The 24,558-nt window shown below is 44.0% G+C and overlaps 1 protein-coding gene across 2 annotated transcripts in view; it reads left to right on the top strand.

Moving 5' to 3' along the window:
- ALDH7A1 (aldehyde dehydrogenase 7 family member A1) overlaps positions 1 to 24,558 on the top strand; it is a 49,156-nt gene that overhangs the window by 18,693 nt on the left and 5,905 nt on the right. For both annotated transcript variants that reach the window (XM_029941813.1, XM_029941811.1), the window contains exons 6-16: positions 2,397 to 2,529; positions 3,591 to 3,635; positions 7,988 to 8,065; positions 11,123 to 11,220; positions 15,212 to 15,253; positions 16,286 to 16,380; positions 18,207 to 18,291; positions 19,408 to 19,514; positions 22,356 to 22,472; positions 23,470 to 23,567; positions 24,176 to 24,249. In XM_029941813.1, the coding sequence (XP_029797673.1) occupies positions 2,397 to 2,529; positions 3,591 to 3,635; positions 7,988 to 8,065; positions 11,123 to 11,220; positions 15,212 to 15,253; positions 16,286 to 16,380; positions 18,207 to 18,291; positions 19,408 to 19,514; positions 22,356 to 22,472; positions 23,470 to 23,567; positions 24,176 to 24,249 (972 nt within the window). The remainder of the gene's footprint in view (positions 1 to 2,396; positions 2,530 to 3,590; positions 3,636 to 7,987; positions 8,066 to 11,122; positions 11,221 to 15,211; positions 15,254 to 16,285; positions 16,381 to 18,206; positions 18,292 to 19,407; positions 19,515 to 22,355; positions 22,473 to 23,469; positions 23,568 to 24,175; positions 24,250 to 24,558) is intronic.

The raw sequence follows: 24,558 nt of genomic DNA, 5'->3' as shown, positions 1-24,558 counted from the left end.
CAGGGCTTAAACTCAGGAAGTGTGAGATCAGGACCTCAGTTGAAATCAAGAGTTAACTGACTGAGCCACGCAGACACCCCTCTTTTTGTTCATGAATGTTTATTAATTTTGAGAGGGAGAGAGTGTTTCCAGCACATGAAAACAAGTGGGGGAGGGACAAAGAGAGCGGGAGACAGAGAATCCCAAGCAGGTTCTGTGCTTTCAGTGCAGAGCCCGACGCAGGGCTTAACCTCAGGAATCCCGAGATCATGACCTGAGAAAGAACCAAGAGTTGGATGCTTTACTGCCTGAGCCACCAAGGCGCCCCTGTTGATCATTTTCAATAGGATTTTCTAGTTTAAAAAGTTAGTAAATTTCCAGTTTGAGGAAGTGTATGTGTGCAAAAAAGGAACTTCTTTGATTTATACTTGCTGAGTATGTTGGTATATTGGTGGTCTGCCTCACCAATTACAAATCTTTTTCCATTGTTTACCCATATTTTAGGAGAGTAGATGGAGTCATCTGTGCAGAGGCTCTGCGGGAACTTTGGCTTCACTGATGGAGTAAATGCTTGCTGAGTGTCTAGGAGGTGGCAGGTGGATGGATAGGTGATATGATCACTAAGGCTTCGTCCTTGTCCTAAAGGAATTTACAAGATTGAAGATTCTTTATGGTTTTTTAATTTTTTTATGTCTTTATTTTATTTTAAGGGAGAGGCAGAGAGTAAACGAGAGAGGGTCCGAGTGAGAGGGAGACACAGAGTGTGAAATGGGCTCCAGGCTCTGAGCTGTAGGCACAGAGCCCGATGCAGGGCTCGAACCCATGGACTGAGCTCATGACCTGAGCCAGAAGTCAGATGCCCAACTGACTGAGCCATCCAGGCGGCCCTGATTCTTTATGTTTTAAGGTGGGAGGCAAGCAATGGGAGGAGTATAACAGAGCCTGTCCTGTGGTGGGGTGCAGGCGGGGCCATGAGCCAGCCTTGTGGGGGTCAGGAAAGGGCCCTGGGTGACAGTAATCCAGGGTAAGGCCTCAAGGAAGGGGGGGTGGTGCTGGGGCAGGGTGGTCTTACGCTGTGACGAAGTGGCTTATTTGGGCCGCTGCCTTGGTTCCACACAGCTTGCAGGCACCATCCAAGGGAGGGGCTGGTGGAAAGGGAGCCCCTGGAGAGGGAGCCCCGGGAGGGCAATTGTCCTGTTGAGGAATTCGGACTTTGTCCTGAGGGCAGTTACAGTAGTGATGCCGACCGAGTTCTAAGCAGGGGAGGGAGGTCATCTGGGCTGCCCTGGCCTCCGTGGGGAGAAGGGCAAAGAGGGGAGGGCAGGCGAGGAGGAGGCAGGCCCTGCCAGGAAGAGGCTGTTTCAGCACGTCCTCTGGCGGGGTTGGGGGTGGGGTTGAGGTGTGTAGAGTAAAGGAGGGCAGCAACTCCCGGCACCAGCGCGAGTGTGGCCAGAACGCTCGACAGCTGGGAGCGCCCCCTTCCGGTTGGCGTGTGGTTTTAACTCCATCTGTGAGCTGTCACCCTTCTGCCCCCAGTTCACTGATGACTTTGATTAAAATAAAATAGGCCCTTTGGGGTGCCTGGGTGGCTCAGTAGGTTGAACTCTAGATTTTGGTTTGGGTCATGATCTTGTGGTTTGTGGGAGTTTGAGCCCTAGGACTAGCTCAGTGCTGACCGAGCGAGGCCTGCTTGAGTTTCTCTCTCTTTCTCTCCCTTCCTCCCCCTCCCCCCTCCCCCTTCCTCCCTCCCTCTCTGTCTCTCCCCTGCTCATGCTGTCTTTCTATCAAAAAATAAACTTTAAATAAGTAAACATTTAAAAAAAATAGGCCCTTTGTGGGATGGTGGGTGATATTACCTGTAAAACTTAGGTCCAGTGATACACATATTTGTCTTTGTAGTTCCCATTTTTCTATATAAATGTGAAGACTTGTGCAGGTCATTCATTTAATGGATATGTAATTCTTAGAACTATTCTTGTTTCTCATAAGTGAGCATCCTCGTCTTCATTTGGGGAGGCTGGCCAAGGGCTGTACAGGCAGTGTAGAGAACAGAGTCCCAGCTCTGTCTTCTTGCAGTCACCTCTCACCACCCGCTTGAGGTTTCCTCGTCTCTCGGAAGGTGCTAATGCTGTCAAGATGCTGTCCTGATCCACACAGACTTCCTGTGAGGATCAGAGGCGTGACGGTGTCCTTACAGTTTATGAGGTAGTGCAGTAACAACAGCTCTTCCGGTATGCTAATCCGTGTGTCCGTATCCACCAGCCGTGCAAAGTGAGCCACCGCACGGTAACTGGAATCCCCTCTTGGTCTCGTGTACCTTCGTTCTGAAAATAAATGATTTCGGACTCTGTTATGATTGCCATCAAGTGCGTTAAGTCAGTATGCTTAAGCGCGGTCCACACCTTCCCTGTCCTCAGGACCTGGCCATGCGCTCATTGAACAGTGGAATCCTGTCGGCCTGGTGGGCATCATCACCGCCTTCAACTTCCCCGTGGCGGTGTATGGCTGGAACAACGCCATCGCAATGATCTGTGGGAATGTCTGCCTTTGGTAAGACCTGCTTCTTCTTTTTTTAAACACTTATTTTGATAGAGAAAGACAGCATGAGTTGGGGAGGGGCAGAGAGAGGGAGACACAGAATCAGACCGGGCTCCAGACTCTGAGCCGTCAGCGCAGAGCCGATGTGAGACTCGAACTCCCTAACTGTGAGATCATGACCTGAGCTGAAGTTGAACGTTTCGCTGACTGAGCCACTCAGACACCCAAGACTGGATATATTCTTTATAACACATTCTGCAAATAGAAAACCAAGTTAGAAAGTTGGAAAAAAAAAAAAAAGAACTTGGAAAGAGTTCCAACCCTCTTTGTGAAATTTGACTTATTTTCTTCCCATCCAGTAAAAATTTCATACTGAATTCCCAGGTGATTTTACGGCTCTTGACCATTGTTCCTAACGATACATTAACTTTTACCTCTCTGTAAAATATGTGATAGTAGAAGTTAGTTGGGAAAATGTCTGTATTTCGTAGATGACAAGAGAGTTGCTTCCATATTGAGTAGGAAAAATTAGATCAGGAGAGCCAGGACAGTTGTCTCTGCCCATTTGGCATCTGTTCCACTGGTCATTAACTTAACGTTAATGTTGTGTTCAGTTGAATATACTCAAAGCCTGTCTACAAAAGCCAGGCATCATTGGGAGATTAATGATTTGGTGCTCTGTTGCCAAAGGGACCCATGCTTTTCAGTCTTTTAATCCATAAAGACTAGTCATGTGGTTTTTCCCAGCCCCTGGAGCCTTCTAAGGAACTTGTAAAGTTCATGTTGATAGATTTCCATTTTTATAATTGACAGAGGTTAATGTAACGGTTCCTGTGATCAGTGCAGCAGGCAAGTTCACAATTGCTTGGTGCCATTTTTATATTTTTCAATGTTTTGTAGTCCCCGGGGACCCAAAGACACAAAGTTCAAGGACGGATTTTGATTTCACTTCCTACTAGGCTCTGTGGTTTAATTGGGCAGAGCTTCTCACAAGGACTTGGTTCTGCTTGATAATAAAAGGGATTTATGGTATCCACCAAATTAAGTTGCCTCTTTTTTTTAATCTTCTCAAGGAAAGGAGCTCCAACAACTTCCCTCATTAGTGTAGCTGTCACAAAGTAAGTATGTATGGCTTTCTTTTTCCGGAGTATTGAATAATTGGAAAAGGTGGTTGATAGGCACTGAGTTTTAATCCATTGTGGAAGGGTCATATTTACTTCAGCATGGAACTTGGATAACCTTTTTTTTTTTCCTTGGCTTGTAATCACATTTTTTTTTAATGTTTGGGAGGGAAGGAGAGGGAGAGGGAATGAGCGGGGAAGGGGCAGAGAGAGAGGGAGACAGAGGATCCTAAGCAGCCTCCGTGCTGACAGCAGAGAGCCCGATGCAGGGCCTGAACTCATGAACAGGGAGCTTATGACCTGAGCTGAAGTTGGCTGCCTAACTGACTGAGGCATCCAGGTGCCCCTGTAATAACTTTTCTATCATTTTACGGTATATGAAGCCCTTGCCGAGCTGTGTAATTGAACTCTCTGGAAACAAGCCAGATACTGATGAATATATTGAAATTGGGCTCTTCAAAACCTTTATGTCTTTTGGGAAATAAAACCAAATCCAGTGGGAAGAAAATACCTTACAATTTAGGGACTGTATTTAGTAACTTGTAAACATGTTCACGGTTTGGATTTCTATCCAGCCAATACTCTTCATGGCTTTTGTTTAATAGGTGGCTGGCAAAACAGAAAGAAAGGGTTATAACCTGTTCTACTGACTCTTCTTTTTTGTTTTTTTAAATTTTTTAATGTTTATTTTTGAGAAAGACAGAGTATGAGCCAGAGAGGGACAGAGAGACAGGGAGACAGAGAATCTGAAGCAGGCTCCAGGCTCAGCTGTCAGCACAGAGCCCGATGCAGGGCTTGAACTCACGAACCATGAGGTCATGACCTGAGCTGAAATCAGGTGCTCAACCCAATGAGCCACCCAGGTGTCCCTCTATGGACTCTTGTAACACTATCTAGAATGTATTTCATGTTTTGATAACGAAATTTTTTTAATCAGTTTTGAGACCTTGACAACTGATGAGGTCATAAAATCAGTGTTACTGGTTTATCGTTGTAGAATTTAGAGTCTATATAGAATAAGGTGCCTTCCTGTGTAGAGTGGTGACTGTTGACCCTTCTTGATGTTCCATTGGCTGCATCGTCTGCATTCTCTTATCTAAAAATTGCTGGTACAAAGCTTGTGGAGTCTTTATGGAAGATGTTACAAGTCCTTTGAGGAACACTGGCTTGGGAATTGACACGGGGGCTGAAAGAGAGAGTAGCGTGTGTTCGTATTTACTTGAAGGGAATATGTGATATTCAGGAAACTTTATCCTCCAAGGCAAGATAATTAAATTTAACAATTAAATAATTACCGACTTATAATTAAAATTTATGATTATAATTATACTTAAATTATAATTAAGTATTAAAGACAACTCTGATTTGCACAACATGAGACAAAACACATCTATATAAATGATGAGATACCTTAAAAAGAAACAACCCAAAACCGTTCATGTCAACAAGAGTGAACAGACTTGCTGATTGTTATTATGCATCTTTTTAAGTTTATTTATTTTTTGTTTTGCGAGAGAGAGAGAGAGAGAGAGAGAGCGCGAGCGAGTGAGTGGGTGAGAGGCAGAGAGAGAGAGAGAGGGAGAATCCCAAGGAGGCTCCACACTAACAGCACAGAGCCTGACCATGAGATCATGACCTGAGCTGAAATCAAGAGTGGGTGCTTAACTGAGCACCCAGGTGCCCCATCAGCTGGTTTAAAATGTTTATTTTGCTAATAGTTTCAGATGTTCTGCGTGATTGCTGCTTTAAGCTTATTTTTTTGCTCTACACAGTTTGAAGGATTTGAAATGGTCCTTTGGGAGTGTGGCTGGTAGTTTATGTAATTCAGAATGTCATCTGATTCTGTTAGAGAAGACAGTAAGTAAAGTGGTGCTAGATTTTGCTGGAATTAACCAAGGGTGCTGTAGTTAGCCAGCAGTTCTGAAATTCAGCTAAACGTTCAGATTCCTAGATGAACAGTGGCTATGGCCGTACCTTTTCCTATTCCTAAAGAGGTAGGAAAGGGCACGGTTTGCCAGGTGAGATATATCTGCTTTTTCTCTTTATTCTGTGTCTTTGTAACATTTATTGCAGGAGTAAGGAGATGAGATCTGCTTCGCGCAGGTGTGGGGGTTGCTCTGGCTCAAAAGCCTGCTGACGCACAGGAACCGGAATGGCGTAGACCGACTGCATAGGCAGAGCTTTCAGTTACCCACCTGGGACATGAAGTTACAAAAGTCCCTGTGTTCGGGGAAGACCAAAACCCTGAGGTTCCCATTTAACGTTCTCATGTTATGCCAGCCAGTCCAGATGGGGTTGACCAGTCAGGGGTCGTTTATACCCTAGGTCATGGTGTGTCTGTGTAGTGCTGGTGACATCGGACATTGACCAGGTAACCTGGGCAACAGAATGAGAGCGTTTTCCCACAGAGGCACGTGCAATAGGGAAAGGGTTTTGTAAACCCACAGACACAGAGCAGAATCCTGACCCTTCAGAAACAGTCCATCTGTTTGGGCAGACTGTATGTACCCTAAGTCTGTGGAAGAAGTTGTACAACCTGCCATCTAGGCTCAGACGTTAAACTGCTTGGGCAGTTTTTGATGGGCAGGATGAAAGAAAACTGCTGTAAAGGGCAGTTGTGGGAACAGTTGAAGAAGAATTTATGTTTTGTTTTGTTTTGTTTTTTAAATTTTTTAATGTTTTTTATTTATTTTTGAGAGACAGAGACAGTGCAAGCAGGGGAGGGTCAGAGAGAGAGGGAGACACAGAATCTGAAGCAGCCTCCACGCTCTGAGCTAGCGGTCAGCACAGAGCCCTACGTGGGGCTCGAACCCACGAACCGCAAGGTACCTGCTCTGAAGTTGACGCTTAACTAACTGAGCCACCCAGGGATTCCAACAATTTATTTTTAACAACAGTATCTTTTTTTGTTTTTTTGTGGAAGTTTTTTTTTTTTAATTTGGAATTAAAAAAAAAATTCAAGCAAATTAAAAAGTAGCCAGAAGGTCAGGATCATTGACTCTATTCAGGAAGCCTAAAATGAATGAAAAAGAAACCGGAATTACTGGAGCCATTTTTTACAACTCCTCATCAGATTTAAGTTGTAATGAACTGCGTTTATTATTTTAACTCCCAATAGAATAAGTTGTATTATTCAGTGTTAAAGGAGAAACTCTGCTGGCCCACAGTGCTTGAGCCTGGAGGGGACTGATACTTTAGTAAAGGATTGAGTGTGAAGCCCGCGGACACTAGTTTTGAACGTGCTTCGGGTCTCCTGGCAGGTGTAGCGCCCTCTGCTGTATGTCCTGTGCAACTACACTAGGTTTGAGGACCTTTCTGTTTCATCCTTTACCACTTGTCTGGCTGACATTGCTTTTTCACAGATGCGCTGGAACTTCATTTGCTGATGGGGGACTACCCTTCTTCCTTTTTATTTCGTTGCCATCATTTTATTTTATTTTATTTTTATTTATTTAAAAAAATTTTTTTTTAATGTTTTATTTATTTTTGATACAGAGAGAGACAGAGCATGAGAGGGGGAGGGGCAGAGAGAGAGGGAGACACAGAATCCGAAGCAGGCTCCAGGCTCTGAGCTAGCTGTCTGCACAGAGCCTGACTCGGGGCTCGAACCCACAAACATGAGATCTGACCCGAGCCGAAGCCGGCCGCTCAACCGACTGAGCCACCCAGGCGCCCCTCGTTGCCATCATTTTAATGGGTTTGTGGCAAGAGACGAAAAAAATGCCCTGTGCTGACTGTCATCTTGAGCCAGACATATGTTCCTACCTTGGCAGAAAATGTCTTTTTTTTTTTTTTATAGTTTATTGTTCAGTTGGTTTCCACATAACAGTGCTCATCCCAACGAGTGCCCTACTCCATGCCCATCACCCACTTTCCCCTCTGCCCCTCCCCCATCAACCCTGTTTGTTCTCAGGATTTGAGAATCTCTTATGGTTTGCCTCCCTCCCTCTCCGTAACTTTTTCTCCCCTGCCCCTCCCCCAAAGTCCTCTGTTAGTTTCTCCTGTTCCACATATGGGTGAAAACATACGGTATCTGTCCTTCTCTGGTAGAAAAATCTTTGAAAACCGTGAACCCTTACACTACCTGACCAATGCATTATATCTTTCATTTATTTTGCATGTGTTTTTTCTTCTAAAGATTTTAGGGGAAAAAGAGTTCTGCTTTTAAGAGTTGGAAACCCTCGTTTTATTCTAATGTGAAGTGAAATGCAGGCCTGCATGTTTGGCATGGGATTGAGGGAGAACGTTGAAAAGGGAAAGTTAGGTGATTGGGAATTATTCCTAGTTTTAAAAAAAACCCTTAGAAATTAAATTGTTTTCTTTCTCAGTAATTGCTTTTTCCTTTTTAGGATTATTGCTAAGGTTCTAGAGGACAGCAAGCTGCCTGGTGCCATTTGTTCCTTGACCTGTGGCGGAGCGGATATAGGGTAGGTCCGCGGGCCCTGCGTCTCTCTCTGTGAAGGACTCCGGGTTGATTGATTAGAATCTTTAAAAAAAAAATTAAAAAATACATAAATTAAAAGAACATTTTTTTTAATCTTTACTTTTGAGAGACAGAGTGCGAGCGGGGAAGGAACAGAGAGAGGGAGACACAGAATCTGAAGCAGGCTCCAGGCTCTGAGCTGTCAGCACAGAGCCTGACGTGGGGCTTGAATATCCAAGCTGCCAGTTCATGACCTGAGCCAAAGTCGGACTCTTAACTGGCTGAGCCACCCAGGTGCCCCGGAATCAGGGTTATTAGAATAACGAAACCCAGTTGTGAGTGGCTTTTTGGAGTAGTTATTATTAGGTACCTTATTGAACTTTGTCTTTATGAGCTTTGTTGGAGGGGCAGTAAGAATTATTTTTTTTTAATTACCCAGAGCTACTTGTGTAGGGTGTTTACAGCCAAAAATAAGAAACTTCTGTAACATTGGGAAGTCTCTGGTTTCCTAACACTGGATTTATAAAGGTGCTTACTTGTGGGGTGCCTGAGTGGCTCAGTCGGTTAAGCGTCTGACTTCAGCTCAGGTCATGATCTCACAGTTCGTTGGTTCCAGCCCCGTGTTGGGCTCTGTGCTGACAGCTCAGAGCCGGGAGCTTGTTTCTGATTCTGTGTGTCTCTCTCTCTATCCCTCTCCTGCTCATGATCTGTCTCTCTCTCTCAAAAATAAGTAAATGTTAAAAAAAAAAAAATTGAAAGTGCTTTCTTGTGAAACAAAGCAGTGGAGTTGGAGTCCGGCTCCTCTTCCCCTGCAGGGATTCTGTCCTTGTCTAGCTTCTTCAGCTGAACAAAAAAGGGACCCCGGGGAATATAGCCTCTTTTTAAAAAAATGTATTGTTTTTAGAAAATTGCTATATAAGTCACATACCATGAAATTGTCTCTTTAAAAAGGTACACCTGAGTGGTTTTTAGAATGTTCACAGTGTTTCACAATCATCACCATTATCTTATTTGACACCATTTTCATTTCACAAAAAGGGACGTACACATTAGCACTGTCTTACTCTCCCTCACTTCCCCTGGCAGCCGCTCCTCTGCTTTCTGTCTCTGTTGATGGGCCTCTTTGGGATATTTCAGGTAAATGGAGTCATATATCCTGTGGCCTTTTGTGTCTGGTTTCTGTAACTCAGCATATCAGAGCCTCTTTTTAAGCTGGGAACTGACTCTAATTGCCCTGATTCACAATGAAAGTTAAAGCTGTTACTACTGGCTGAGACGTCATTGATTTATTTAAGATTTTATTTTTAAGTAATCTTTACATCCATCGTGGGGTTGGAACTCACAACTCCCAGATCGGGCCTCCCATGCTTTACCCGACAAGCCAGCCGGTGCCCCGGCTTAGACTTTAATTAGGTGTGGTTTCCTAGGAGTCACACTGGGGTGCTCAGAATGTTGGTCTCCCTCCAGCACTTTGACCATACTACTCCACTGACTGGTCAGTCTCAAAAATATATATATACATAAATAAATAAATCAGTCCTGTTTTATAAAAATGAGAACATGTTAGAATAAAAACAACTTTCACATATAGAGCGCATAGTGAAATATTATCTAAATGTCATTTTGTAAAATAATTCGTATATCTTTTGACCTCGTCTTTTTTCACTTTCTATTTTTTTTTTGTCTTTTATTTATTTTTGAGAGACAGACAATGCAAGCAGGGGAAGGTCAGAGAGAGAGAGAGAGAGAGAGAGAGAGAGAGACAGAATCTGAAGCAGGCTGCAGACTCTGAGCTGTCAGCACAGAGCCCGAAGCGGGGCTTGAACCCACGAACTGTGAGATCATGACCTGAGCCGAAGCCGGACGCTTAACCAACTGAGCCAGCCAGGCACCCCCGTATTTTGTTTTTTAGAAATGTTTATTTACTTATTTTTGAGAGGGAGAGAGGAATTGTGAATGGGGGAGGGGCAGAGAGAGCGAGGGAGACAGATTTCCAAGCAGCCTCCTCACTGTCACTGCAAGGCTGATGTGGGTGTCGAACCCACGAACCCCGAGATGGTGACCTGAGCTAAACTCAAGAGTTGGATGCTTAACTCCCTGAGCCACCCAGGTGCCCCTCTTTCTTGCCCTTTGAACATGCAGTCCTTCACCTTGGTCTCGGACTAGCTGCAGTAGTGTTTGCAGGCATGCATTTAGTAACAGCCGCTGTGAGTATCCATATGTGCTCACACCTGCTGGGCTGAAGCTGGGAAGTCTCCTTGCATAACCTCATCAAGCTGTGCCAGCCGTAACGTAAGCCTGATGCTGTGGCTCCCTGCATGGTCCATACCGAGTCCTTTGAAGCCCAGAACCAGGAGCCAGGTGGATGAGGTCAATAGGATCTGGTTTATATTTCTTAGATGTAGCTGGAAATCCTAGCACAGTCTTTATGAAGTGAGCTTCCATGAGAGATACTTAGGATGTTTCCCTGCAACCTTCACATTTTTAATTCTTCAAGGAATTAGTAGTTGAGGAGTCTGCAGAGTAACTGGGATGGTAATCGAGGAAGTGCTGCTAAGGTCATAATGTATAGGAAGCACTTTCATCCTTAAACAATGTCCTCAAGGTGGTTTCAGTTTAATTTTTTGTTGTTGTTATTATTATTTTTTTTTTTTTTTGAGAGACAGAGCGCGAGCAGGGGAGGGTCAGAGAGAGAGGGAGACACAGAATCTGAGGCAGCTCCAGGCTCTGAGCTAGCTGTCAGCACAGGGCCGGATGCGGGGCTTGAACCCACAAACTGTGAGATCATGACCTGAGCCGAAGCCGGACGCTTAACCGACTGAGCCACCCAGGCGCCCCAAGGTGATTTCAGTTTATAAAGTGCTCCTAGACCGGCTGTATGGCTCTGCCTGGGAACATCTAGTTCATTTTCATGAGAACTTTCCCTCACATCCCTGGGATAGACCTGCTTGTGTCTCTGATGGAGGGTGTTTCCATGATGAGGAAATGTTCTGACCTGATTCCAGTAGGTGCCCGTTGCTGGGTGTCTCTGCCGGGGGTGACCAAGTTCGTTTCCCTGCAGCAGTGCGATGGCCAGAGACGAGCGGGTGGGCCTGCTCTCCTTCACCGGGAGCACACAGGTGGGGAAGCAGGTGGCCCTCATGGTGCAGGAGCGGTTCGGTAAGTGTGGCCTTCTATTTTATTTTATTTTTTTATTAATTTTTTATGTTCTTTATCTATTTTTGAGAGACAGAGAGAGAGTGGGAATAGGGAAGGGTCAGAGAGAGGGAGACACAGAACCGGAAGCAGGCGCCAGGCTCTGAGCTAGCTGTCAGCACAGAGCCCGCTGTCAGCACAGAGCCCGACGCGACGCTCAGACCCACCAACCGTGAGATCTGACCTGAGCCGAAGCCGGACGCTCAGCCGACGGAGCCACCCGGGCGCCCCAGCGTTGCCTTTCAATGAGGCTCGCAGTTCCCTCAGGGATCGATCTGAAATCTAAAAGTTGGGTTGTTTTCTCCTCGATCCCGTCAATGGGGACACCAGCCGTGTGTATCTGAACGTCCAGGTAACAGAAGGGATACATTTATTAGTGAGGAGACTCCAAATTTAATAGCATAGTTTGGAGAAGGATTTCATTTCCCCCCTAAATTACTGTAGTGAAATCCTATTAAATACATTTCTTTTTTTCTATCAGAAGTGTTCGGCAATTTTTTTTAATGTTTATTTATTTGTAGGACAGAGAGAGAGAGAGTGAGTGGGGAAGGGGCAGAAAGAGGGAGGGAAACACAGAATCTAAAGCAGGCTTCAGACTCTGAGTTGTGAGCACAGAACTCGATGCAGGGCTCGAACTCACAAACTGTGAGGACTTGACTTAAGCTGAAGTCAGCCTAACCGACTGAGCCACCCAGGCAGCCCTGCAGGACCAGAGAGTACAGGACCTAGAATGAGTATGGAATGGGAGACTTAAATCTGTTCTTATGTACAGTTTATGTATATATGACTGAAAAGGGCTGTATACACACAGCCTTCTATACTTTATGGCTCATTAAAGAGGTTTATTTAGTTATTTATTTATCAAAAAGATTTTTTCTTTTTTTTAATGTTTAATGTTTTATTTATTTTTGAGAGAGAGAGACAGCAACAGCGTGAGCAGGGGAAGGTCAGAGAGAGAGGGAGACACAGAATCAGAAACAGGCTTCAGCCTCTGAGCTGTCAGCCCAGAGCCTGACGTGGGGCTCAAACCCACGAACTGTGAGATAATGACCTGAGCTGAAGTCGGCCACTTAACTGACTGAGCCACCCAGGCGCCCCAAAACTAATCCTTTTAATAAACAGTGCTGGGACAACTAGATATCTGACGTACATAGTATGGAATTAGACCCCTCCTCTTCCTATACACAAAAATTAACTCCTAATGTATCAAAGACCTGAATGTAACAGCCAGAACCATCAAACTCTTAGAAGAAAATGTAGGAAGAGGTTTTGTGGCCTTGAACTAGGCAATAGTTTCTTGGATAGAACCTCTAAAACACAACCAACACAAGATAGACTTCATCATTTAAAATAAAAACTTTCGTGCTTCAAAGGATACTATCAAAAAAGTGGAAAGAAAACCTACAGAATGGGAAAAGGTATTTGCATATCCTTTATCTGATAAGTGATTGGTATCTACAATAAATAAAGGGCTCTTAAAATTCAACAGTGTAAAACACAACCCCGGGACACCTGGGTTGTTCAGTCGGGTAAGCCTCTGATTCTTGATTTTGGCTCAGGTCATGGTCTCTGGGTTTGTGAGTTCGAGACCAAATCTACTCAAATAGCACAGAGCCTGCTTGGGATTCTCTCTGTCCCTCTCTTTCTCTCTGCCTCTCCCCCACCTCTCTCAGACATAAAAGATAAACATTTTAAAAAATTAACCAGCATATCCAACCCTAGAGCAGTAGCTAAGTAAAATTTAGTCTATCATCTTAGTGAAATACTATGCGATGATTTTTTTTTTTAAACAGCCCTTAACAACTTAGGGAAAAGGTGTAAGAGCAAATTAGTTTGTACGATCCCAAGCAATCAAGTAAATAGAAATGAACAGCGAAGAGGTTTGAAGGCACTATACCACATTATGAGGAGAGATTTCATAGCTCATAGAAGCCATAGCTTTTTGTTTGTTTGATGCTTTTTGATTAAAAAAAATTTTTTTTCTACCATGAGCACATACTTTTTTTCAAGTTTGTTTATTTTCAGAGAGACCGAGTGAGAGAGAGGGAGCAAGCGTGATGGGGGAGAGGCAGAGGAGAAGAGAGTATTCCAAAGGTGGGCTCCACACTGTCAGCATAGACCCTGATGTGGGGCTGAGGTCATGATCTCACAGTTCATGGGTTTGAGCCCTGCGTCAGGCTCTGTGCTGACAGCTCAGAGCCTGGAGCCTGCATTGGATTCTGTGTCTCCTTCTCTCGCCCCTCCCCTGCTTGTGCTCTGTCTCACTCTCTCAAAAATAAATATAAAAAATTTTTAAAAATTAAAAAAAAAGAAAAAAACTACCTCCACATTTCTGCCTTCTTCAAGCAGAAGAGGCAACCATCATTCTACCTTTTTTCTCTGTGGATTTGACTCTTCTAAGAACCTCCTGTAAGTAGATTCACACTTGATCTTAGCCAAAAGGCTGAGAAGCGATCTTATAAGTAGATTCACACCCCAGTATTTATCCTTTTGTGACTGGCTTTCTTCACATAACATGTCTTACAGGTTGCTGCATATGTCAGGATTTTCTTCCTTTTTGGGGTGGGATGATATTCCATTGCATGTATTTACCACATTTTGTCGATTCATTCATTTTTTTATTTTTTAGTTTTTTTAATGTTTATTTTTGAGAGAGAGAGAGCGAGTGAGCCTGAGCAGGGGAGGGGCAGAGAGAGAGGGAGACACAGAATCCGAAGCAGGTTCCAGGCTCCTAGCTGTCAGCACAGAGCCTGACTCAGGGCTCGAACTCACAAACCGTGAGATCATGACCTGAGCTGAAGTTGGACGCTTAACCAACTGAGCCACCAGGTGCCCTGATTCATGCATTTATTGATAGACACTTGGGCTGATTCCACCTTGTAGCTCTTGTTTTTTGTTTTTGTCTTTACCTCGTAGCTATTATGAACAATGCAGCTGCGAGCATAGGTATGCATCTATCTGTTCAAGTTCCTGTTTTCACCTCTTTTGGTTAGTGCGCAGAGGTGGATTGATAGATGGCAATTCTAGGATTCATTTCTTAGGAAGTTACACAATTTTCCACAATGACGGCTCCATTTTACACTAAATGTTTGTGGAGTTTGGGGAGAGGATATAATTTCACATTTAGAGAAAAGTTACATGACTAACACAAGGAACTCCTTTATACCCCTCAACAAAATGCACCGACTGCTTACTTGTTTCCCCATTTGTTTTATCACTTTTTTTTTTTCTCCAGCAGCATGCACACATAAACTGTGAGTGCATATTGTTTTTTAACCTTTGGAGAAAGGTGAAGACATTGTGTATCTTTACCACTAAGTATTTTGGTGGGTTTCTTAAGGATAAGGACTTACTGCCATTTAATAACTATGTCTGATCAGGTTTTTAAAATCAAGAAATTCGACATCAATGCAATCCATATGCTATAGTTTAAAAAATTCTTTTAATGTTTATTTTTGACAGAGAGCAAGTGGGTGAGGGGCAGAGAGGGAGGGAGGGAATCCAAAGCAGGCTCCTTGGTGAAAGTGGAGTGCCCAATGGGAGGCTCAAAGTCTCGTTCCACAAGACCATGACCTGAGCCAAAGTCAGACATTCAACCTACTGAGCCACCCAGCACCCCCTTTATGCTACATAAAACAAAATAAAGCAGGATGTCAGGGTGGCTCTTTCTGTTAAGTGTCCAACTCTTGGTTTCAGCTCAGGTCATGATCTTGCATTTTGTGAAGTTGAGCCCCACATTAGGCTCTGCGCTGACATCACTGAGCCTGCTTAGATGCCCTCTCCCTCTCTCTCTCTGCCCCTCCTTTGCTCATGCTTACTCTCTCTCTCTCTCAAAATGAGTAAATTTCAAAAAAAAGTATTAAACACAGTTGAGATAGGCTGTGATTTGAGGCTGCCTCACAGTGTATTTTAAGTACTGAAATGGGCATTAATGTGTGTTTGTATATTTTTAAAGGGAGAAGCTTGTTAGAACTTGGAGGAAACAATGCCATCATCGGTAAGGCTGCCCTTTGTTTGCGGTTCACAGTATCTCCAGTAGCCATGGTGACCCTGAAGAACTTGGGGAGCCACTCTTCCATCCCTTCTCTGCTGTGTGCATCTAGACCCAGGTTTAGGTTTCAGAGTTACACTTGTGAGGTAGGACACAAAGGGTTGAAGGCAGAGCTACCAGGATGGACAGATGTTCATGTTGGGAAGTGTTACCTGAGGCTTAGAGCCTGTGCTGAGGCTTTGTAGCTTGGCATGATTTCTTGTTTTTCCTTCTCTTGCTTTCTGAAAACTGGCCACATGTTTCTCTAAAGTAAGTAACTCTTACATGACTTGGATTCCTTTATATATTAAAGTTTTAGCTTGTCTATAGTAAGATACTGGTTGAGTGCTTTTATATTGGGAAGGATCACTTCCTTAAAGCAATTTATCACTTAACCCGTAGGTTTGGGGTTTACCTACTTCCCTTTTCCATTGCTGGGCACAAAATAGGTTTCCTGCCTTTTCTGGATAATGAACATCAATAGACTGAGATTTAACAGAAGCATGGATTTTGTGATAAAAAACAAAACTTGGTAATTTGTGTATTGCCATTGTTACCATGTGTAAATGTCTGCATTTTTGTGGTGGACACCAGAAGTTTAAAAAGCATGTGGTGTTGGGTTTGTTTGGGTTGGACTTCTAATCTAGTTAGAGAGCGTTCATCTGCAAATAGTTAGCATTTAGTGAGCCCTTGGTATTTGCGGAGACTGTGCTCAGGTCTTCGATATGAATTAATTTGCTTTAATCTCCACAAAAATCCTATGAGGTGCATATTATTATTACTCTCCTCTGACATCTGTCCTGGGGAAAAGACCACAGAGCTCATTACTCTGCTCTTAATGTGATCCTCCCTGGAAGGAAAGTTGCCCCTGTGGTGTGAACGTGCTTCCGTCACCGGGGTAAGGCTGATACTCTCTTATTGAGCTTTCCGACGGCGTCATCTGGTACCGATTAGCCCATTTTCATGGCGACACTGACGGGTATGTTTTGTTTCTCAAAGCTTTTGAGGATGCGGACCTCAGCTTGGTTGTTCCATCGGCTCTGTTTGCGGCGGTGGGGACGGCGGGCCAGAGGTGTACCACTGCACGGCGCCTGGTGAGTGTGTCTGTGTGGGCACACGGCGTTGTCCCTGACGCCACTTGGTTTCACTTTGCACTATTAGGAAGTGGTGTATAAGTATTGCTAGAAAAATGTGTTCCCATAGACTCAGCAGATGGGAGGCCCTCATACTCTCTTGAGTGCTCAAGGCAGATGGTGCTGATCAACCCAGGATTGTATCCAAGCTAAAAGTGGTGGAGTCAGATGGGGACAGACCTCGAACCATATGGACAAAGCCCAATGTCACTTGGAGAGTAAAATCAGCTAAAAGTTTGAAGAATTTGAAAATCGTTTGCTAACAGAAACAGAGCCTTGGCTTCTTTATGAAAGCACTTTAGTAAAACATTATAAAGATATTAATTTTGGACCCATAAGTCTGGTCCTAGATTTCTGGACTTGCTGTGACATGGTTTACTGAAAAGCGAATGTGGGTTGTCTTCTGATGAATCTACAGTCTGCACACACAGCTATAGGACACGTTAGTGTTAGGTGCACAGAGGGGGTTGTGGTGTAGCATCGGCCAGTGGGGTTGGGGAAGTTTAATGTCTGTACTTAGATTTGAGCTAGATTTCAGTCTTGTGGGGGCTACCAAACTGGTTTTCAGGACTCTCATGGTCCTGCAGACTCAGGACTACAACGAAACGACTTTAGATTAGGTACAAAATGTGGCTGCGTTTGAAATTTTAAAAATTAGTATTGTTGAGTTTTCCTCTTGTAATTAAAAAAAGTTACACATTTGAATTACAGAGAAACGGGTGTTGCGTTTTTACTCTTACCCACAATACGAACCAATTCTTTATAAGGTTGACGTAATCTAAATTAATTAGAATAAAACGTGTCTGGAAAGTAAGCCTACTTTTTCTTTAACTTGTCACATTAATTTTACAACAGTTGAATATCTGTCTTTCCTTTGTTTTTCTGTAGTTGAAATTCTCCAGAAAATCTGAGATATGATAGTCATAGATTATTTACAATTTACTGTATTTGCTATAGACATGTATTGCACTAATGCTGAGAAGGAAACATACTGCAAAAGATTATAATTTTAACAACATGGTGAAATTTGAAATAACATGGAAGTTAAGCCTTCGTATATTCAGCTAAGTTTTATTTTCCCTTTGTGTCTTGGAGCAAGTATAAAGCATATTTTCTGTGTAGTGTTAAATATTAGAGGATGCTATTAGTTACTCCCCAGATTGGTTCCCATAGGGACAGTTAGTGCTGTGTAGAAAAATCCATTCCAGCACAGGGGACCTCTCCTTGACTGTCAGTCCATTTGGTACATGAAGACCAGCCCAGAGAATGGATGGCTTGGCAAGTTCACCTCTATCAGTGGGAGCATAGCTTGGAGCTTACATCTTACCTAGAGTGCGTCCGAAGGCAGTCCTCCTGGGTGAGTCCTCCCTCCGGAGACCTTCTCTGCCTAAGGCCCTGTTACACAGCAGCCGCCCCGAGGCAGACCAGAAGCTGTGGGGTGTACTCCCCACACTGGGACAGATGCACGGCGGGTGTAATCTGGTTACTGAGATGGTGACGCTTTAGAGCAAAAACGGGCGTAATCGATGTGTCCTTAGCAACTTGATAAAGACATGGCTTATGATTTCTAACATCCACCTGGTGGAAATTTATGATCTTAATGTAGTTATTAAAGTTAGGGATTATATAACCAGAAAGGATATTCTTCTGTGTGCTTGTTTTCAGAGATGACAGTGTCTAAGAACTAGTATGTACTATAACTCAGCACTCTTCAGATAAATCGCACATTGCTGACAAATTGATGTGTTGATTGGACTATTTCCTTCAATGTTTCTTTCTTCTCTTAGTTTTTACATGAGAGCATCCATGATGAAGTTGTAAATAGACTTAAAAAGGCCTATGCACAGATCCGTGTGGGGAACCCTTGGGACTGTGAGTATCTGGTTGATTTCGCAGATAGTCCTTTTTGACAGCTGGTGTTACCAGTGTTTTTGATCTCAGACTTTTTGTTTTTCCTTTTCTGAGAGACCTGAGGGTGTACGAAGCAGGTTATTGGGCACTTGGGGTGTCACGTCTGCTCCTGGGTGCGGGATGCAGGCTGGCGGGCGCGCCCAGGAGATGGCGTTGAGACGGAGGACTGTGCCGAGCTTCTCTCTCTGCACTCGTGAGACCCTTGTGCAGGCCACCACTGTCCTCGTGGACGGCTGCAAGCGTCCCCTCCCTGACCGGCCTGCTTCTACTTCCGCCTTTCACAGAAGCCAGAATGATTTTTTTAAACATGTAATTAGATGAAATAATTCATTTTCCTGCTTCATACACTCCAGTGCCTTCTAATTGCTCTTCTGCTGAAACCTGGATCCTTTCCAAGTCTCTCTGGATCGGGCTCACAGTCTCTCTGGGTGTGACCTCTGCCCACCCCCTGGCTTGCTGTGTACCGTTCCCCCCTGGCTCCCTGAGCTCCAGCTTGTCCATCTTCCTTGCAGAGCTCCCAGTGTCCCACGGGCCATCCTGCTCCTCTTCCCCTGCTTTTCCATTGACTGGTGCTCTGAGATACCCCCGAAGCCTATCTAAATCTCCCGTCTTCCTCTGTCCCCTGGTTACCTGTAATGTTCTGGATTCCGGCAGCCAGATAGGACAGCATGCATTTTTCCCTGTTCAATTCCGCACCAGCTCCTGAGCCTGTGAAGTCCTTAGAGCGTGAGCTCATGGTCATGAATACACAGATTGTCTGTTTTTAATACAGTGCTCTGAATAATTGATAGCCATTCCTTTAACCCAGGGGTTGACAGATTTTGCTGCCTGTTTATGTAGAGAGACTTTAATTAGGACACAGCCCGACCCCCTGGTTTAAGTGTCTTCTGTGGCTGCTGTGGCAGAGACCACATATGTCCTACAGAACACTACTACTTCCTGTCTAGCCTCCTTCCGGAAGAGGTTGCTAACTCTTGCTCTGCTCTGCAGGGATGGGGCTGCTCAGTGGGAAAGTTTTTCTAACAACAGCATGATGCCATTTGGGATGAAATGAAAGGCATTCCTTTTTCTCTGCAGCTAATGTTCTCTACGGGCCCCTCCACACCAAACAGGCAGTGAGCATGTTTCTTGGAGCAGTGGAGGAAGCGAAGAAAGAAGGTGGCACTGTGGTCTATGGTGGCAAGGTAATGACAGCCGGGCTCAGTAGTGACAGATGTTTGCTTCCTTTGCTCTCAGCACGAGCAGGACTCTGGGCAGACCGGCGAAGGGTCCCTTAGCTGCTCTCTTTGTTTTCTCCATCCCTTTCGTAAGAGGGAAATACTGTTTCAGTGAGTGACAACATAAAATGCACGGAACACTTCTGGAAGGACACCCGAGAAACTGCGACCCATGGTGGCTGTTGAATTGAGTCCCGTAGAATTTGTGTCCCTTTCCATGAGACAGGACAAGACTTGGTATTCAGAGCAGTCAGAACCCATATATAGTGGTTACCTTTAAAAGTCAGTTAAGGCAGGAAATCAAAGAAAGGGTATGAGGCAGTTTCCCCATGAGACCTCTTGGCTGCAAGTATTTCCACCACAAACATGATTGTTACATAACCGGTTGGGGTAAGGCAGTTTGACATAAAGGGTAACAAAAATCACTGGTTGACCATGGGTTGGGCAGTGTGTTGGTGTAATCAATGGGTTGACTAGAGTTTCATTTTTCCATTGATGTAGTACTCCCGTTTTTATACTACATAAATCTTAGTCCTCCTGATGGTCAGCACAGTGGTGCCGAGTTCTGAACTCACGTTTCCCATGGAACTTTGAACTTTGCATTTCCCAAAGAACTTTGAAACATCTGTCAAGGGACATGTGACAACATGCTGAGCACAAACAATGGGGTGGAAGGCTTTCACATCACAAAACAGAGCTCAGTTAGAAATGTGCATCCTCGTATTTGGAAACTATCCTTCTCTCTGGTTTTTTTATTTAACAATTTTTTTTACATTTATTTTTGAGAGGGCACAAGTGGGGGAGGGGCAGAGAGAGAAGGAGACACAGAATCCGAAGCAGGCTCCAGGCTCTGAGCTGGCAGCACAGAGCCCAGTGCGGGGCTCGAACTCACAACTGTGAGATCATGACCTGAGCCGAAGTCGTGGCTTAACCAGCTGAGCCACCCAGGCGCTCCTCTCTGGTTTTGTAAAATGGTTATTTAAAAAAAGTTTTGTTAATGTTTATTTTTGAGAGAGAGAGCAAGTGAATTGCATGTATAAGTGGGGAAGGACAGACAGAGGAAGACCAAGGATCTGAAGTTGGCGGCACGCTGACAGCAGAGAGCCCGATGTGGGGCTTGAACTCATGAATCATGAGATCGTGACCCGAACTGAAGCCAGACGCTAGCCTGAACCATGGAGGCGCCCCATTTAATGTTTGTATATTTTTGAGAGAGAGAGAGAGGGCGTGCAAGCTGGGGAGGGGCAGAGAGAGAGGGGACAGAGGATCACAAGTGGGTCCTGCTGACAGTGACAGCAGAGCCCTCACACACACACACACACACACACACACACACACATCTAGTGGGATAGAGGTGTGTTTGCATATTTGTGTATTTTTTGTTACTCATAAGTGTTACTCTTTTTTCCTTTGTGTGACGGGTATTTGAGTTAGGTCATGCAGTGTGGTGTTACAGTACTAGGTACTGCTGCCATGCATGGGATTGCGAGTTGATCCAGTTGACTCTTGGGAAACATAGCTCAAAAGGTGAGAGTCAGAATGACACAGACACTGGAGACTAGACCACCCGCCGTGGGCATCAAGGGTATTTTACAGAAGGAAATGGGAGCCTCAGTTAAGTGGACATGAACTAGTAATTTGGTTCCATGGAGGTTGGTTAGGAGAGTGTCTACAGTATCCTCATGTGGCTTTTGATTTTTGTACAGTATGTATTGGTTTGCTAGAGCTGCCTAACAAAATATCACAGACTGGGTCGTTTAAATAACAGAAATGGACTTTCTCACATTTGTGAGGCCTGAGTCCAAAAAAAAGGTCCTGGCTGGGTTTCTGCTGAGGCCTGTGTTCTTGGCATGCAGATGGCCACCATATTGGTGTCCTCATGGCCACCTTCTCTATGTCCTCATGGCCTTTCCTTTGTGTCTCTGCTATCTGTTCCTCTTTTTGTAAGGATGTCAGTTCTGGCAGATCAGGGCCCCTTCCATGTGACCTCATTTAAACTTTACTTCCTTAAAGGTTCTGTCTCCAGGGGCGCCTGGGTAGCTCATCCAGTTAAGCGTCTGACTTTGGCTCAGGTCATGATCTCGATGTTCAGGGGTTTGAGCCCTGTGTCGGGCTGTGTGCTGACAGCTCAGAGCCTGGAGCCTGGTTTGGAATCTGTGTCTCCTCTCTCTGCCCTGCCCCTACTCATGCTCTGTTTCTCTCAAAAAACTCATTAAAAAAATAGATGTTCTGTCTCTAGATACAGTCACACTACACCAGGTAAAGCTTCAACATAGGCGTCTGGGGGTGGGGGACACAATACTCTTGTTACTTAGTTATTGTAATTTTATTTTTAGTGTTCATTTATTTTGAGAGAGAAAGGGAGAGAGAATCCCAAGCAGGTTCCATGCTGTCAGCACAGAGCCCAATGTGGGGCTTGAACCCATGAACCATGAGATCATGACCTAAGCCAAAAGCAAGGGTCAGACATTTAAGTGACTGAGCCACCCAGGTGCCTCACACAATAGTCTTTAAATACAGACTATATAGATTACCTATTTTAACATTGTATAAGTGTTTTAAAAAGCCACCTGGAACTGTTTTTTAAGCTCCTTGATTTCTTTTTTCTAATTTTTCTGACCAGCTAACTTGAGAGGAATAGGAGGCGGAGAACATTTTCATTCCTGGTGACATTATTTTTGGGAAATAATTCATCTATAAATGGTTTTTTTTTTTCCTTCCACAAGTACAGGCAAAGGTTGTATCAGCTGACCCAAAGTAGCAGAAAACAAAATGCTTTCAATCTTGTGATTTTATTTCTCTAAATAGGTTATGGATCGCCCTGGAAATTACGTTGAACCCACCATTGTAACAGGTCTGGCCCACGATGTGTCCATTGTCCACACTGAGACATTTGCTCCGATTCTTTATGTCTTTAAATTCAAGGTAAAAATGGATTCTCTTTGCCTTTTTTGTAGTTTAATGTTGAAAAAAACAAATGAGAAGAGTAGAGGAATTGAAGGTATATGAAATTTCACCCTGTTAGCCTTTAGGGAAGTTTTAGTTAACTCTGCAAGAAAAACGGCCTTCGAGGAGCAAAGTCGAGAGGCCTGGACGGTTCTTGATTAGGGTTAGTTAGACCAAAACTGACCTCCACCCAGGTCCACCCTCCACGTCCCCAAGACTTTGAATCAAGATTTGACTCTGTCACGATTAACAGTTAAAAGATAATGAGAATAACATCTTTTTGCAAGTATATGATTGTTTAAAAAACTTGATTTAAATGGTCAATCACTGTTCTACACAATGTGACTAGCAGTATAATTTCATGTTTTGTAGTGTGTGACTGAATTCTTCAGCAAATTATTTAGTGTCTCTTGCCTAATCTGTAAACCTGGTTAATATAAAAACCTGTATTATCAGATCAGGATTAAATAACTCAGTGTACTGTAAGTGGTTACATCTGTAGGTTGTCATAGTTGGAGCTCTGTAAATATTAGTTCTTACATGAACTAATGTACATATTCTTTAAAAAAATTTTTTTTTGACATTCATTTTTTGAGAGACAGAGACAGCATGAGGAGGGGAGGGACAGAGAGAAGGAGACACAGAATCCGAAGCAGGCTTAGGGTCTGAAGGGGGTCTCAGACCCACGAACCGTGAGATCAAGCTGAAGTCAGACGCTTGACTGACTAAGCCACCCAGACGCCTCTAAATATTACTTCTTATATATAGTAGCTTGGATTGAAGTATGTACTATTATGCTTCTCAGAGTACAGCTAAGGGGAAAACCCACAAAGCTGTGTATCAGAGAAATGGAATTAGTAACATATGAGTCTTGAGTTTACCTTTGTGCACTAATGTTAAACTGGTATATCTCATGAAATGTACCGTTGTGAACTTTGACCTGAATTCTGTATCATTCCACTGTCTGTCCTTTTAGAGTGAAGAAGAAGTCTTTGAATGGAATAATGAAGTAAAACAGGGACTTTCCAGTAGCATCTTTACCAAGGATTTGGGCAGAATCTTCCGCTGGCTTGGGTATAACTTTTTCTATTTTGAAAACTTATGTAAGTCTAATTTATCTAGTGAATGGATTTATAAAAAAAAATGAAGCTATGCTAGTTGAAAATACATTTTTGAGCATTGAGAGTTTTGATTTTTTGTTTTTTCTTAAAAATTTTTTTAAAAAATATTTATTTTGAGAGACAGAGACAAAGCATGAGTGGGGGAGGGGCAGAGAGAGAGGGAGACACAGAATCTGAAGCAGGCTCCAGGCTCTGAGCTAGCTGTCAGCACAGAGTCCAACACAGGGTTCAACCGCACAAACTGTGAGATCATGACCTGAACTGAAGTTGGACACTCAGCTGACTGAGCCCCCCAGGTGACCCCAAACGTTTATTTTTTTGAGAGAGAGAGAATGAGAAAGAGACAGCATGATCTGGGAAGGGGCAGAGAAAGAGGGAGACTCCAGGCTCCGAACTGTCTGCACAGAGCCCAGTGCAGGGCTTGAACCCATGGATGGGGAGATCATGACCTGAGCCTAAGTCGGCACTTTAATCAACGGAGCCCCCCAGGCACCCTTTGTTTGTTTTGTTTCTTAATTCCTAATAGGTTGCTCTCAACTGTGCTTCCCTTTTTACACACAGACCGAAAGGATCTGACTGTGGCATTGTAAACGTCAATATCCCAACGAGTGGAGCAGAGATTGGAGGTGCATTTGGTGTGTAAAGACTCCTTTTCCATGTTGGGGGTGGCGGTATATTAGATGTTCGGGCTGTCATAACAGAATACGTGGACTGGGTGGCTTAACAACAGAAAAACGTATTTTCTCAGAGTTTTGGAGACTCCAAGCCCAACCAAGGTCAAGGTTTTGGCAGTGTGGGTTTCTCCTGAAGCCTCTTTCCTGGCTTGAGTCCTTACACGGCGTTTTCTCTGTGGATGTACATATATCGTGGTGTCTCCTCCTTTTTTATGAGGACACTAGTCATGTTGTTTTAGGTCCCTACTTTATGACTTCATGTGTTTTTTT

Source organism: Suricata suricatta, chromosome 6, assembly GCF_006229205.1.
Source record: "Suricata suricatta isolate VVHF042 chromosome 6, meerkat_22Aug2017_6uvM2_HiC, whole genome shotgun sequence".
NCBI lineage: Eukaryota > Metazoa > Chordata > Mammalia > Carnivora > Herpestidae > Suricata > Suricata suricatta.
This window is presented reverse-complemented; position numbering and strand designations above follow the sequence as displayed.